A 17029-nucleotide genomic window follows, 5' to 3' on the forward strand; every position below is an offset into this window, starting at 1 on the left:
AAAGTATGGTCTGGTGTACATTAAGAATAACACAGTAGAATGCAGTTGTTATATCAAGGTATGATAATGATATTGTAATTGAAAAGGGCACAAGGTGAAGTTTGTGTTAGGCAGCTTTTCCTGTTGCCCTCCAGTGTCAAACATTTCACCAAGTCTCCAACAGATACTGCTTAAAGTATGTTTTTCATTTGAGCTTTGGACTTCAAGGTTCATGCTTTTTCAAAATTTTTTTACCAATTTCAAAAGCTAAAGGAAGTGAAGCCCTTAAGAAATTGGTTTTTAATTAACTCTTAACACCAATAACCAGAGTCCTCAAGAAATACTAAGACAATGTGACATTTAAGATAAACATCAGGAGAGAGAGCAGTATCAGAATGTTATTAGATGAACTAATATATTTCCAAAATCAATTAGTTTATTTTTTAGCATTCACAGTAACTGAAAAGCATCATATGCTGTAAAGTGATACAAATTCCAGACAGGGAGTCAGCAAGTTACTTCTGGTACAGCTATAAGAAAGGAAAAATAGGTTGGGCATATATTTCCAACCTTTTTTGTTTTCCCTTTCCTCTGCTGGACTTGGGAAAGGATTGTTTACTGTTTTTATAAAATCCTATAAAATAGTAACATGTTAGTGAAACTTAGTTTTGAACACAGTAATCAGGATGAGTGCTCAGCAAAAAGTTATTTTTATGAAGTATTGCTCCTCAAACCATTGCACATATGCAGCTGAAAGATTTAAACGTATCCAGTAATAGGGCTGAGAACAGTGCTCAGGTGGGGTATGAATGGCATAAAGATCATCTGCACAGATCCTGAGAAGTGACATTGCAGGAAACATGGGGGGGCTCCAGCATTTTGAATGAAAACTTACAAGTGGGTGCATGAGGGAGAGATGAGCAGCAGTTCAGTCGGAGCTGAAGGAGGGAGGTCGAGTAGAAAACAGGCCTGTCTGCTTTCATTACGCGGCCTGGACAGGCTGCAGCTGAGATTAACCCAGAAATAAGGCTGAATGGGAAAGAGGAGCAGATCACAAACGTCCATCATATTTCACCTCCTGCAAAACAAAACCAAACCCCTGGCTCTGTTTCTTCAGGCAGCTCCTCTGAAGGTTACACTGGAGAAGGGAGCAGGATCAGACGCAAGACTCTGGTAACTAGGAGTGAGGGAAGATCCCAAAAAAGAGTACGGTTGATTTATGTCTGAAGTATTGACTGAGGGTATTAGATGCTCCCTCTGAACTTTGGTACTTTGGTAAAGTGTCCTCGGTGCCTGAGTGGCTGAACAGTGTCTAAAACAACTGGAGAGAGGACACCTCGTTTCCTGTCTTGAAGAGAAAAGAGAAGGGCAGTTGAATCAAGACTGGATTTTTGCTACAGACCAATGCCTGCATTTTGATTAGCAAGCTAGAGAGTAGGAAAAGTAAGTCAATAAGAGTGTAACAATAAGTACATAAATCCAGATGAAATGGGGTCACTGGAATAAAAAAAGAATAAGAGGAGTAGAGTAAAAGAGCTGATGTTTGAGGATTTTTCTTAGTGTAGATGTAGTTTGCTAAAGGCATGAAATGATAATAAAGGAGAAAGGCATCCTTCTAAAGAGGAAGGAGCAAATAGGTTCAGCAAGCATGGAGACCAAAATGGAGAGAAATAGATAGATGTAGATATGGATACATATTTTAATGAGTAGGTCCCCCACAATGGAGTTAATACTAGTTAGATGAAATTGTAGTCTTTCTAACATAAAAATTGCATATGCTACATATTAACTAAATTGTCCAAATCTATAGGAAAGGAGTTAAGGGCTGTGTGATGAACCTGAAGAATAATTAATTTTCTGCATTGTTCAAGAAATGAACAGAGTAGTGTTTTTTGCATTGATTATTATTTTTCCAAAGTACTTTTGTGATGTGTGGTTTACTGGATTTTGCTGTGTCTTTCCAGCATAGTTCAAAAATGGTTTTTCAGTCAGACAAGGTTTTGGTGCAGCAAAGGGAAAGCGGGACCAATTTTGTGGCAGTGTTCCCTCAACATTTGTGGCAGGAGGGAAGCCAGGTATGCTTAGTTCTGCTTTGAGCAGTTGGTCAGTAATGTTTCCATGTATTTCTAACAAATTGATCTGAGAATGTGTGGTCTTTGTGGCCAATCCAAATATCTAGCAGTTATCTATATAGAATGCAAGAACTTAATGCAATGACCAAAATTTTTTGGTTTTGTTTGTGTCTTAAAATTTCATCATCTTCAGTTGAGGAGATAGAAAAGGGGTCTCTAAGAGAGGAGTCTTCATAGATCACAACAGTGCTTTAGCCATATTTTCAGCAAGTTGTAAGGTAGTGCTCAGTCTTGAATGCAGAGGGGACTTGAAGTGGAACAAAAATAGGATTTTGTGTACAGACCTCATACATGAGGTTGCAGATACATCCACCTGTATATGGAAAAATACCAGTGAAAAAACTTGAGGTCAAAGCATTTTGCTCATCCGTCCCTGCTGCTGTTTTACAGGGGACTTGTCTGGGTAACACCTGTCAGTGCCAGTGACAGAGACAGTGAGCAAATAGACTCCAGGAGAAATGCTCCTTTTACATTTGGGATTTTATCAAGTACACATGGTACTAGTATTTTTTTCTTTCCAAAATTAATTGTAAACTAAAACAGAATAATTTAGTCAGAAATCTGCTTAAACACTTATAGAACAGGTGTTCCACATCTTAAAATCTGCTGCATGTTTCAGTGCCTCCACTGATGTTGGTATAAAGGGCAGTTAGAGCTCCAGAATGAGGGAAAACTTGGTCTATGATTATCTGCTGGTAGGCCTGATTATATTGCAACTTCCTCAACTTAAATGCTGTTTCCTGTTGGTCCATCACGTCTACTGAGCAATTTAAAATATCAGAAAAAAAGAAATTACTGGAGATGAATTAAAGCTACTGGAAGATGGAGCTTTGAGGGGTCTTTTTCAGCAGACATTGGAACCACTCAAGTCAGAATTTTCTGCTCAGAACAAATGAGAAAGAAAACATGTTACCATTTTAATTATTATTGCCTGTTTAACGTGAGTTTTCTTGAATAACCATGTCCTTGAATATATTTCTTAACTAAAATGACACAATTTTGTAGCTAGTGATCCATGACTTTAAATATTTGGAAGGGCTCTTGATTCACTGGACTGGAAGAAATTAAAGATGTTGAGGCATATTTTCAGAAGTAGAATTGCATGTAGTATAAATTATATTTGATCATGTATATTTTATTTACCATTTAAATCATAAAAAAGCTAGGCACATGTAATACAGCATTCAATTTATCTGTAATAGCTTTAACTAAACATTGGTGGTTATGTGTAAATCAGCTCTGTGTCATATTATGAGAGCTGCCAGCACTTCCAGCACCTCCTCTTGTTCCTATGTTGTGGTCCCCTGCATGTACCTATTTCTGTTTGTGGTAGTCACTCTCTAGGTAAATTGTCCATAAGACCAGTGATTCCATCAGCAAATTATCCAGAAAATGCCGTCAGTGCACATGGTGACACTTGTGCCACTGGTGGTTCTGTTGCCATTCCAGTGGGATAATTAAATTGGCAGTTTCCTCTTGTTCCCAGCGTCGTCATCTCCCTTCCTTTGGCTCCTTAGCTTAGACCTTCTCCTTTTCTCTGTCCTCCTAACTGAGTATCAAATGCATTATTGATTGCTCCTCTCCCACCCTCCTCACTTTCACTCCCCCAATCTTTTTTTTTATGTTGTTTTTGATTGGCAGTATCATCCCGACAAACAGGAGGCAGATGTGCCAGCAGGAGAAGTGGAGGAGCGCGTGCAGCGGTTCATCGAAATTGATCAAGCGTGGAGAATTCTAGGGAACGAGGAGACAAAAAAAGAGTATGACCTGCAGCAGCGTGGTAGGTTCCTGCCAAGGAGTGCTGGAGTGGCAGCAGCTCTTTAAATAAGCAGGGGCTGGGAGTGGTAGTTAGATGGTATTTTAAAATGCTGTTTAGTGCTGAACCAAATGTTTCTTTCACTCTTGTCCTACTTTCAAACGTGGATCCATTATTTATAGCTTGCGCTGCACATACATTAGCTGCTGAAAATATGGAATTACTTCCAACAAAACGTTAGGGGGCATTATTCCTAATAGTTTGAATTATTATGAAATCTATACTAATTGCAGACCTTAGCCCTTTTTATTTTATGAAGGTAGCTTCATTAACCGTTCTTAATTTTAAGTTTCATACTCCATTTTGTTGCAGTGTTTTAGATGTAAGTATTAATCCATCAACACCTAGTGTTCATTGTGTACGGATTTATAGCCAGAATCATTAGGACACATTCTTTTCCATTGTGTGTGTTAGGTGGTGTTCATAATTCATCCGTAGTCTAAACTAGCCTTTCTAAAGCAGGTTTGTAAATAATATTTCAATGTAACATATTAACTAGGCAGCTCTAGCACACATTTCTTTTTATGCCTCTCAGAAAATAGCTTCTTAAAACAGTGACAGGCTGTTGTGAGAAAGAAAGGGGGGAAATGTAGGTCAGGTCTGTCACACATGGGCTACCATTACATGAAGTGATAGGCTGTCTTTCTGCTCTGGCCTCAGGATAGGAGTCCCTCAGCCTTCCATTAGAACCTTCAATAAATGTATATCCACCCTACATGTTAATGGGGGGAGTCAATAATAGTGGCTTGCCTGTGGGGAAAACACTCGGTCGCACTCTGCAGTAACACACTGCGGCCCGGCATTGACGTGGAGCCACCACCACTGCGGAATGTGTCTGATAAAAGCCCACTGTCTCTGCAGCTTGTTATTGAATTCCCTGCCATTGTACATTGGCACACCATCAGACCTTGCTCTCTTGTGCTGATTTTTAACTCCCCTGCTGCCGCCGATGCCACAACTTGGAGAGACAAAGGCGTAGTCACTGTGGCACATAGGCATCACTGCAGGATAAAGAGGGTGATACAGAATTGGATCTACACAGGGTGAATTCTCGAGTTAAATAACCTTGTATTTCAGACTTTGTGTGGCTTTGGGAAGAGAGGGGGAGGGGTGAAAACAGAGTTGTTGAATAAATATTTTAGAACAATGGAAAGATTTGGATCTTGTTCTGTTTGTAATGTAAACAGTATTAAGATCAGACTTAAATAAATTTTTCATCTCAAAGTTATTTTTTAAATGTCTGAAGGTGATGTCAGAACAGGAGTTTCTGCTGCCCAGCGCTCTCATCCTATTGTACTCTTACCATTGTAATACTGGTTGTGTCTTCTCTTTTCACAAATTGTATGTGCAGAGGAAAGAGGAAACACTAGAGATGAAGTTAGGAATCTTTTCAGTATTGAGTGAGTTTTACCTACAGCTTAAATTCCGACTATGAAGTTCTGTTTTGCCTGGGTCAGGTTAATCCACTGGAGTAGAGAGATACATCAAGATTTTGTTTTCCCTTGGGATTTAAGGACATAGCTATAAATTAGTTTTGACAGTAATTTGAAGATTATTTGTATTTTCCGAGATTCTTTTGCATCCAGAGGAGTTCTTCGAAAAGCCATCTCCAGATTCTGTATAAAAGACTTGGTAAATAAAGAAATCAGATTGTACCTCTATTTAGGCAGGTGTTGGGTATTGGATGGTGATGGGACATTCTGTTTTAGTACAGAGGGTGCCATTCCCAGGGCCCCCGTGTTTCAGGCTGAGCCACACCTAACACACATGTGCAGTGCTGCTGCATTCTTTCCAGCATGTTCCCTGGCAGCAAAATGATGGGGAAATAAATTCTAGTTCTTTGAATGCCTGTCAAGCTGCTTCTGAAGTCATGATTCTAGACAAATTCGTAGACACTGCCATAAAAGCTCACAGAAACAAAGGAATTGAGACAGCAGCTAAGGGGAATAGTGATGAGAGAGATAATACAGCAAGTTAGTAAGATGCAAAGGAAGCCTAGGAAGAAGGATCTGAAGGATGCCAGTGTGTGTATGTGTGTGGCTGCCCATCAGCAGGAAGCCCTTTGCACTGTAGTCTTTTCCTCATTTCACAGATTGTTTATTTGTATGTACCTTCTTGTGTTACACTAACTAAATCTTAATTACTTGGCTCAGAAATTCAGTAGCCAGAGAAGTTCCAAGGAGATGAAATTCTGGGGGGCTCTATGGTTTTAATTTTCTTTTGTTTGAATTGTTGCAGATACCAGGTGAATGTGCTTTTATATCTTAATACTGCTTTTCTCTGAAGGTTTCCCAATAATCTCCTAATTTTTTTCGTGCCTTCCGGCCATAGCATTAAAGGGAAGGGACAAACCACAAACTGTTCAGAGGCTAGGCTCAAATACTTATCCAGCTTTTTCTGATCTGGAAATCTTATAAGAACTGCCTTTTTCAATGTTTTCTGAAATTTTTTCCAATTCATTGTTTTGTCATATAAGAATACCTTTTTATGATTGTGAATCTTTTGTTTACAGTCCCTGCAAAAAAATTGGGGGATGAAAAAAAAATCTGCATAACAATTAATCTATGAAGAATGGACTTGGGTTTTTTTGTCAATAGATTTTCTTCTTAGATTTTTCCATTCTTTGTTTGATATCCCATGTAAAAAAGATGAATATGCAGTTAAAATCAAGCTTGACACTGATAATTACCATAAGTTTGTCAGTGAGTTTAGCTTGGAAAAAACGTGTTTCACATTCCTCACATTAGAAGTCATCTAAACCCTGAAAGTTTATGCTTTTGTGACACACCTGGAAAGAAGAAAAACTTCTCAGAGAATCAGAGAATCACACAGGCTGGAAGACACCTTCATAGGCCATCCAGATCAATCTCCTACTTAAAGCCATTCCTCATAGTCAGTTGCTCAGGTCTTCTCCAGCCTAGATTTAGTGTCTCCAAGGATGGAGGTTCTTGAGCTGCTCTGGGCAGCAGCTCCAGTGTTTGAACACCCTCAGAGTAGAAAAACCAACCAAATGAATGGAAACCAAACCCCAAATCAACCAAAACATGTTTTGCTTCTATCAAGTCCTATATAAGGACTTCACAACTTGTGCCTTGCACTTCTCTTCTTTCCTGTGTGTATTTCTGAGAAGTCTCTCTGCATCCTCCTTGCCCCTGACCATGGTGGCACTCCAATGGACTCACTCTCATATGTCAGGGCTTTGTACTGGGGACACCAAAACTGGACACAGGATTTCAGATGCAATTTCTTTAGGGCTGAGTAGACAGGGAGAAAAATCCCTACGCTGACCTGCTGGCCACGCTCTTGCTGCCACAGCCCAGTGTGGGGCTGGCCTTTGCCACAGGAGTGCCCCTGTGCTGACTCGTGTTGAGCCTGTTGTCCATCAGGTCCCTCTGTGGAGAACTGCTTACCAGCCAGATGTCTCCCAGCCTGTACTGGTGCATTGGGTTATTCCATCCCAGAAGCAGGACTTCATCTTGGTTGAACCCTTTGATGTCCCTGCCAGCCCATTTCTATATCCTATCCAAGTCCCTTTGAATAGCAGCCCTGCAACTGTTTGGGATTTTTGTTGATATATGCAAAGGAACTGTATCTAAACAATCACATTACCAAGGTAATACTATTAATTCATTTGATGTTGTAATTATTGATTGATTTTAGGTTTTAATTATTAAGGATTGATAAGCAGAAAGGTCACAAAATTAAATGAATAAATTGGTGCCTTAGATTAGTTTCTGGTGATAAAGGCAGCAGATAATTCAAAGCTAGTAATGGAATCGACACTAAAACCAGTTGCTTTGTGTATGTTTTTGGGTGGCAAATTTAAGAATCTAGGGGTTTTTTTCCATGTATGGCTCTAGTGAGGTTCATTCAAGGATGGTATATTCTCACATGAGGATGGACACAGATGTCCATAACTCATAGAATTGCAGAATGGTTTGGGTTGGAAGATACCTTAAAGACCATCCTGTTCCAGCCCCTCTACCATGAGCAGGGACACCTTCCACAGGACCAGGTTGCTCAGAGCCCCATCCAGCCTGGCCTTGGACACTTCCAGGGATGGGGCAGCCACAGCTCCTCTGGGCAGCCTGTGCCAGAGCATCACCACTCTCACAGTCAAATATTTTTCCCTCTATGTAGTGAAAACCTGCTGTCTTTCAGTTTGAATCCATTCTGCCTTGTCACTACGTGCCCAGAGGAGTTTTCACATCTTGGCACATACCTCCTTTGGATTTTGAATTTTTAAATTACACTTTTAGAAAAATACTGCAGATGCAGTTTTCATACAGGAGTAACTTTCCAGTGTAATTTCTGTTATGTTTGTGTGTCATTTCTTAGGCAGGAGGAATTCCACTCTAACTGGAATTGCCAGTGTTCCAGTTTGTGCCTCTGAGAATGGTTCTGGTTCCATCCCCTCTGTTCCTTTCTGTTAGGCAATGAGGCACAACAAAAAATTGTACTTAGCCTAAAATAGCTCGTTTTATAACACCTGGTCACTAATGCAGGCTTTGCTGACAATACCAGTGGTTTTGCAGTGTGCCAGGTTATGCTCTGTACATGACAGAAGTGTATATTCCTTCTCCAGCCATAGATTTTATAGCTGCAGCCCCTCAGCTGGAGCACAAGCCTTTGAACTCTGTGGAGTTAAATCTCATCTGCAACAAGTGAAGCAGGATTACTTTGGTATTTTTATAACGGACATATCTCTTTGTTAATGAAAATTCTTAACACATGACTTTGTTAAAATTTCAAAGTAAGTGCAATTGTTTTAAATTAACTTAAAAGAGTCAAATTTAAGTAATTGTTTTAAAACTGAAAAGTCTATTAGAAAAAATTAGCTTGTGAAAACATCTAGTGAGTACTGTGGTGATTTTTATGCAGAGTAAATACTATAAATGGTATTTGACTGACAGTACATATCTTGAAGTTTAATTGTGTTTGGTTTGGGGAAAAAAGAAAAAATTAATCCTAAGTATGTATGCCTGATAAAGAGTAGAAAAATCTTTCAAGTATTATGACTATTTTTACTATTACCATAAACTGTTAAAAGGGTTGAATTTCCATTTACTGCTTGCAACCCTTTCCCTAAAACTCAGCCTTAAATAGCCCAAGAAATATTTATTGTATCTTCAAGTGAAACTTAAATACCTTTCCTCTTTTACAATTTCTGAATGACCCAGCAAGGGCTCTAGTAAAGCTCTACTGAACCAAGCTGCTAATAGTTATTTAATGTTGTTCTGTAGCCTGAAAGAATCTCAGTAGATTTTTCCTTTTAATCTCTTTGAATTGCAGGCTCATAAACCTCTCTGATGAGCCTGCCAGTGTTTTCTTAGATCCTGCAGTTGAGACAATGGAGCTGCAGAATCCTTTCACCTCTTGTTGTCAGACAAATCCAATAGATGGCAAAGCCAGGCAGGCTGTACTACTGGGGAATTAAGATTTGTTTCATGAGTTCTGGTGAATGATCAGGTCTTCACATTTCCCCCTGTATGTTCAGGGTGTGTTTCAGAAATGTAACTCTGTACACAGAGTTTTACAGCCTGAGCAGACTGTTCAAGGTGCAAGGCCACCACATCACTCAGCACTGGTAACATTCCTGCTCTCCTTTGGCCAAGGAGTGAAAATGGGACACCAGTTTACTTCAGACAACCACCAACAGGGAGCCATGGTTGTCATAACAATGATGCAGATGAAATAAGGAAGGACACAAGAAGTATGAATCACTGTGAGAACCAGTAGGTTGGATGTTCTGCTTGCAAACTCAGACTGGGCCATGCCTCTGTTTTTTAGTAAGTGGCTACCTCTGTTTCTGCTGTCTCAAGGTGTATTAATGTCTGGGTAATGTATTTAGTAGAGAACTAGAAAATAAAAAAGCTTTGTTCAACTCTGGAAAATGTTTCTCCTGCTTGAACCAGACAGGCAAGTAAATGCAGTGTGCAAAACTGCCTGACAAGAGCTGTTACTGGATTATGTGTGAAGTCAAGAAATAGAAAATTTTTATTTTTTGAGATAACCAGATTTCAGATCTCATAGAATCACAGTCATAGAATATGCTGAGTTGGAAGGGACTTAGCAGGATCACTGGTGGCCCTGCACAGGACACCCCAAGAATCCCACCATGTGCCTGAGAGTGTTGTCCAAACACTTCCTGAACTCTGTCAGGCTTGGTGCTGGGACCGCTTCCCTGGGCAGCCTGTTCCAGTGCCCAACCACTCCCTGGTGAAGAACCTCTTCCTGATATCCAGCCTAAACCTCCCCTGACTCTGCTTCAGGACATTCCCTTGAGTCCTGTCACTGGTCACCACAGAGAAGAGATTGGTACTGGCCCCTCCACTTCCCCTCATGAGGAAGTTGTAACTGCAATGAGGTCTCCCCTCAGTCTCCTCTCCTCCAGGCTGAACAGACCAAGTGCCCTCAGCCACTCCTCATACAGCTTCCCCTCAAGGCCCTTCACCTTCCTCCTGGCCTCCTTTGGACACTCTCTAATGGCTTCGTGTCTTTCTTATATTGTGGCACCCAAAACTGCACACAGGACTCAAGGTGAGGCCTCCCCAGGGCAGAGCAGAGTGGGACAATCCCTTCCTTTGTCTGGCGACGCTGTGCCTGATGCCCCCAGGATCTGAGCATCAGATGGGGAATAACGATCTCTGTTCAGGCTGGGAATTGGGAGAAGGATTAATTTTGCCCATTGGTTGGGGTTTTTTTATTTTCAAAATTACAGTTGCAGTGATGAATTAGAAAAGCTTTGTTGAAATTCTGTTCCCTGGGCTTCATATTGTACCATGTTTGGAATAGAAGAGAGAGTAGACTTTTCCTCAGCTGCTTCTTCATTACTTTAATGGTTGGACTCAATGATCTTTAAGGTGTTTTCCAACATAAATGATTCTATGATTCACAGGTTACTGTACTTGAAGTATGGTAACCTCATGAATTTGCATCGTACCAGTTCTCTTCATGGTGGCTTATGGCCCAGTTGCCCTTTTTGTACTTTGTAGCAGCGAGGCATGACCTAAACCTCCACCACCAATCCTATAAAAGTTGTTTGGAGTGAACTTCTGCTTCATGAATTCCAAGTAGGAAACTCTGCAAGTTTTCTAACTCAATTTTTTGTTACCTGTAGATGAAAATCTTTTCATTCTACAACACGAGACCCTTTCCCTTTGTGAAAATTGTGAATTTTTCTTCCCAGTATTAAAAATAATATGTATAAAATATATAAAAATATGTGAAATAGGAAGCATTTGCCATTTTCATACTGTTCTCATAGTTATGGTACTGTCTTATTTGATCACGGTGGTGAGCTAGATGGGTAGACAAACTTGATTTTGATCTCTGCTTATTGTTTTCTTCCTCAAAGAAAAGGAGGATTCTGCTTCAAGCAAGGCCTGCTGGGGAAAGGCCTCTGGCTGGTTTTGTGGGTGTTTTCAGGACATTCACCACTCCAGTCCTCACGTTTTGTAGCTTGTACCAAGCAAACTCCCAGTAACATTGGTGTTATTTGGGATGAGATAAGCCATCTGGTCCTTTTGTATTTTTGTATTTTGACACCTCACACAGTTAACTAATGTTCTGATCAGTGTAAGGAAAACTGGTGTATCTTCCAGTTTTCTTTCATCATTACACTCCTGATTTTTTCCCTTTCTTTTGACAGTAATAAACTACTGGGTCTGAGGTTAATTTTCTTTTCATTCTGACCTTTTCATTACCAAATAGGTGTTCAGCAAAGGTAACATCAAAGAGGCTGTACTGATCCTGTCATTATTTCCAATGTGTCTGATTTAATTGCTTTCATTAGAACTAATTTAGATGAGGCTCATTACCAGGCATATATCATGTACATTTCAGTTGAAAATAGAACAGTGAGGTGCAAAAGAAAGATTGGATTTAATACTTGATGGTTGGGTTTTGGTGATAAAGAAGGAAATACTCCGTTGTCTGATCAGACGAAGGCTGGAGAGGGGCAGTTTTTCTGGGCTGCTGCTGGAGGGGGGGCTGCAAAGTCCCTCAGTTCTACTTTTCAGGCCAGAGCAAAGAAGTTACATGGAAGTTACAAGTTACATAGAAGCAGCTGGGAACTGCTTAGAATGTAGTGAGTAAGTAGGGCAATCTCTTGGGAATTAAAACAACATAATCTGGGCCTCTAACTTTCCAGCAAGTGCTCAATAAGCAGCTCTGGAATAAGACATTATTTCACTGCCAGCTTTTCAAAGAAAGCTGTAGAAAACCCTCCATGCTCTCAAAAGCTACTAAACTATAAACAGGCTTAAAAATTCACTACTCCAAGAGGAGGAACACCTCCCTCCTCAATAACATCTTCATTTAAACTGTACGTAGGCACTAAGCTTCTGAGTACATTATTAAGCTAAAGAACTTGGTGTGAACATTGTACATCAGATATGAGTGTGCTGATAAATGGAAAAAACACCAATATGTAGTGCACACTTTGCATTTGATGCTGTCAGTTGTGTTGCACGTTTTTCATTTCATGCTGTACCCAAATGTTGGAAGAATCTGGGGGATCAAATGGCAGCAGATCTCTCAGGTACAGGCCAGAACTTGTCTTTCTCTGCTCAGAGACTCTTTATCATAAAAGAGCATTTGGACTCATCTTCCCCTATGAGTGTTTTGCATTTATTTTTTTGCAGGAGTCTCAGTGGTGTTCTCACACACGACATTCACTTGGTGCTTATTGGAAGGTGGTGGTTTGGCTTCTCCTTTCTAGGGAAGAATGGGTTGCCTAAGACATACTGGGAAGTCTCCATTTGTGGAGATATTTAAAATCTGCCTGGACATGGCCCATCCTGGTCAGCTTGCTCCAGCTGCCCTGCCTGTGCAGGAGGCTTCGATAGGGGATCTTGAGAGGTCCCTTTGGACCTCAGCTCTTCCACAAATCTGTGAAAAGTAGAGGTTAGCAGACATTCACCATTTCAGCTCGTGGAGTTCCAGCCAGGTTTTGAAAAGTGCATCAAAACAGAAGTTTGCCCCTAATTTCACAGAAGTGGCATGTGCAGAAGTGCTGGTTTCAGGGTCTTAATTCAGTAATACATTGTCACTATTTATTTCTCCTGGCTACAAGAGGACATTTTCCACCTTATGCAGATACCTGGAAACTAAAATTTTAGAGAACTACATTTTCAACTGCTAGAGTGGTCAGGTAGGACTCTCTAGGAGCAACCAGATTGACTGCTAGGTATATAAAACTAATAATTTATCAGAAAAGACTGAACATCTGTCATGTTTGCATTATAGAAGATAACCTGACAAAAGAATGGCCACTTCATGCACAGATTTATCTTGAGGATATGTCCTGGAATGAAGGTATGAGTGCCTTGCTGTTGATTCCTAATGCCTTTCATTGTTAATGTTTTCTCTTTTTTTCCTGCATCTTACACCATTGTTGTGTTACTTTAAGTGCTGGTTTTTTCTGTATTTCCTGAGACAAAGCTGTTTTGCTCTCTGAGATTACCTGGATTAGAATTTAACCTTCTGTCACATTTGTTTTCCATTCTGTCTACCTTGCTTCCCCTGCCCCCACTTGCAGGACCACTCTTCACCCAGCTCTCCTCTGGTAGAAGTGAGAGAGTGAGAGTACACAGATTCTTCCCATAGCTCTTGTGAATCTTCTCACTCTTCCTGGGACAGCAGAATCCACGTGTTTCTTTTTGCATCTGGCACTGTTACTTCCCTCCTTTCTATTGCTCTGGCTTTTCTTGTTTAATTGCTTTTGGAATAAATGGCTGATTTTATTTTTATTTTTTTACTTTTTTTTTTTAAGTTGTGAGGGGAAAAATCCTTCTTTCCTTTGTTCTGTTTTGGTTCCTGGGTTAGCAGCCTGTTTTGGAAGCATCCTTGATCTGTCACATGTATGACTTAACACCAGTTAACTTTTTCATCCATTTCACAGATGTGCACCCTGTTATTACTGGGGGGTTTTTTTGAAGAGATTCCACTGGCCCTGGTTGTTTGGGTGTAAGAATACCTCAGTCACTGAAACATTTTGAGATTATTTTTAAGCTACAAATGGTAGCACAGATACTGATATTTACAACCCAGCAGTGGGAGGCTATTTGTTACTAAGAGCACCTTTGTGAAGAAAATTCAAAATAAATTCTTGATTCTTCTCCAGCACTAAAGGCAGTTTTGTTTTCTTTTTTGGCAGATGAACAACTCTACACTCTCTCCTGTCGATGTGGTGGGAATTACAGTGTCTTCAAGAGTGAAACCAAGGATGTATCTTTGGTTTGTTGTGACACATGTTCACTTGTTATCGAGATCTTGCAATGATTGTTTCAATGAAGCACATTAAGTGTTACAAACTTTTCAAAAGACTGGACAAACAAGTGGCAGCACCTGCTAATGAGATACATGTTAAAGAAAAAGGGGGCACTACAAGAACAAGTTCATTCAGGCTTAAAAATGAAAAGTGCCCCTTTGCTCACACAGCTCTGCAGACATGAGGCTTGGATTTTCCTTCTGCAGCCGAAGAGCTCATTATTAAACACCTCCAACCCTGAACCGAGTTCTGTACAATTGGAATGTATCTCCCGATCTAAACAATGTTTCTTTCCCAGCAAAAAACAGAATAGGCTTCTTTCAATTTCAGTCTGAAGCAGCTCTACCTTGGGCCCTTCCTCTTAGGTTAAACCCTTTTAACAGCTCAGATGACAAAATTCAATCAGGAGGCACAGATGTGAGAATGCTTTGAAGATAATGAGGAACAAGGTTTAGTAGTGGGAAACAGGAACATTTTCTGTTTATAAGATAAATATTTAAGTTCATTAAATCCTCTCAAAGACTGGAACCTAGAAGGAGGAGGCAGAGCCTGGCAGCTGGAAGAGGCTGGGTGTCCCAGTGCTGAGGAGTGGGGCTGGTGGCTGTGCCCTGTGACAGTGACTGACATCACCTGGGCAGCCTGCAGCAGGAGCACACTGAGCTGAGGCTCTCCAGCATCGAACAAATGGAGTCATCGTTCCTGAGAGGAAAGCTAATGAGGAAGCTGTGCTCTGACCCCACTGGGCAGTTACAGGGAAACACCCAGCACTTCTGGGAGTGACCAGCAGATCTGGAACCCCTCTGGTGCCGTGTTCAGTTCCAGCCCTGGCACCACCTGCTGATGTAGGGAGAGCCAGGATGGCTCTGGCTGTGTGACAACGCAGTAAGTGCACTGTGCCTTTTCCATCCTTCTTAACAGTCAGTGCTAACCTTGGCTTGTAACAGAACCCCAAAACTTTCCCATAAATCCAAGCACTTACTGTGGCTCACCAGAGGAAGCAGAGCAAGAGGCACATCATTTTTGTTGGTGACAGGAGTGTATGATTCCCACTCTGAAGTTAGGTGTAATCTCAGAAAGAGACATCTTTGTCAAGTAATATTTGTGTTTATTCTAAGCAAAAATAGTTCCATTGATTTTAGTAGAAAATACTGTGAAAACTGTCAATAGTAACTTAAGTCTTTTAATCATCAAGAAATCTATGGCCATTGGGGCTTGCACGTAGAAATCCAAAGTCATTCAGAGGCCATATCTATAAAATAAAACACAGTTACAAGAGATATTAATCACAACTCAAAGTTCAGTATTTTCATTTGTTATTGTAATCGTTTCATAAACAGCATAATTTTTTATCTCTTTGGTTGGCAGGGTAAAGAACTTTGCTCACTGATGTACTTCTCTTACTGGGAGTAATAAATTCTATATATCACAGGGAATCGTTCTACAGTGTGAACTTCAGAATTTATACAGAGCATGCTTTGCTATGGAGAGCCTCACGAATTCCATTACCTTTTTCAGCCTTGGAAATAAATATGTTCCTAAAGAGTGTCTTTCAAATTCAGTGTTTTCTAGCTTGTAAAGCTCTTCATGACTTTAAAGACAAGGTATATGTTCTTTGGTCCATCTGCGAGAAAAAGAGTACCACACACATGGACCTCCCCATGGTGAGGTGTACATCGGTATTTTCAGGATGGGCCTTTGGGCAGCAAATACCAAACCTTGGGAAAAAAGATATATAGGTTACAGGTAAACTTAAAACATACAAACAGGAATGAAGGGGTGGAGTGCCTGCCACCATCCGGGCTCTGGACCAAGGGGCTCCTCTGAGAAGGGGACAGTTATTTACAAAAGAGCACAGCTCATCACCAAGTACAGGTGCCAGAGAATGATGCTGACCAATAAACAAATCTCTCCAGAAATTAATTGTATAGCTGTTCCTGTACTGAATGCTCCCAGGAGTACTTTGCTCTGGACAGTCACTAATTACATGTAGGATGGTCTTGGATGCAAAAGAAAACTAACAGGGAAGCAAGGACATTCATTTACTCATTGTCCTTTGCCTCCCTTCAATGTCTGTGTCTCTTGGCAAGATGTTCTTTCAAAGATGGCACAAGGGGCTCAGCAGGAAAAAGGGAAAGATGATGCTGAAGAATCAATGCCTTCTGTGGCTCTAATCCCATAAAAATTTCATAGCCCCTACCCAAGAGGAAGCGGCCTAGACAGAGAAAGGTGACGCACTACCTTGTTCCTAAAGCCTCTGTCAGTATTTTGTTTATCTTGCTTATTTTTCATTAGAATTTGGTCTTAAACTATACAGTAACTGCCAAGGTACAGCAACCTAACAGCAACTCTGAGTTCATGGAACAGCCACAACACAGAAGGAGCTTTCTGTGTGGAGTGAAAGAGTAATTGTCTCATTTAAAAGTGGAGACAGAGGCAAATAGTTATTTTTAGCCCTGTGATTTGTCCCCAGCACTGAAGGCCATAACAGAAGAGGCAGAGGCAGTTCAGGATGGGCATAGCAGGAGGCAGCAGCAGCTCTCTCCTGACTGGGGCTGTGCACTGCTCCAGGCTCCTGTCAGGCCCCTTGCAGCACTGTGCCCTCTCAGCACAAGGGTGAGTCATGCTCAGGACCTCAAGTTCTGCAGATCAGAAAAAGCCTCAGAGCACTCTTGTGCAAGATCTTAGAAAATACTTGTGGTTCTGGCATGTGCAGTTAGGGAGGAGCACGAGGAACAGTTGCTGATACACAAAACCACCGAGGTAATGTCTGCACCCATCATCCAGTGAGCTATTTTAAGTTCCACACAAATATACAGAGACACAAGCCAA

The 17029-nt window shown here is 40.8% G+C and overlaps 2 protein-coding genes across 7 annotated transcripts in view; one reads left to right on the forward strand and one right to left on the reverse strand.

Moving 5' to 3' along the window:
* The window catches only part of DNAJC24 (DnaJ heat shock protein family (Hsp40) member C24), a 35429-nt gene extending 20987 nt beyond the window's left edge, over positions 1–14442 (forward strand). For all 3 annotated transcript variants that reach the window (XM_069016508.1, XM_069016510.1, XM_069016509.1), the window contains exons 3-5: positions 3753–3891; positions 13177–13245; positions 14087–14442. In XM_069016508.1, the coding sequence (XP_068872609.1) occupies positions 3753–3891; positions 13177–13245; positions 14087–14211 (333 nt within the window). In that variant the 3' untranslated portion in view covers positions 14212–14442. The remainder of the gene's footprint in view (positions 1–3752; positions 3892–13176; positions 13246–14086) is intronic.
* Positions 14443–15362: 920 nt separating this feature from the next.
* The window catches only part of IMMP1L (inner mitochondrial membrane peptidase subunit 1), a 32472-nt gene continuing 30805 nt past the window's right edge, over positions 15363–17029 (reverse strand). For 3 of the 4 annotated variants that reach the window (XM_069016503.1, XM_069016504.1, XM_069016505.1), the window contains one exon: positions 15363–15449. In XM_069016503.1, the coding sequence (XP_068872604.1) occupies positions 15381–15449 (69 nt within the window). In that variant the 3' untranslated portion in view covers positions 15363–15380. Of the gene's footprint in view, positions 15916–17029 lie in introns of all 4 variants that reach the window. The other variant, XM_069016506.1, reaches the window with a different exon arrangement.

The sequence above is a fragment of the Aphelocoma coerulescens genome, chromosome 5 (genome assembly GCF_041296385.1).
Source record: "Aphelocoma coerulescens isolate FSJ_1873_10779 chromosome 5, UR_Acoe_1.0, whole genome shotgun sequence".
Classification (NCBI taxonomy): domain Eukaryota; kingdom Metazoa; phylum Chordata; class Aves; order Passeriformes; family Corvidae; genus Aphelocoma; species Aphelocoma coerulescens.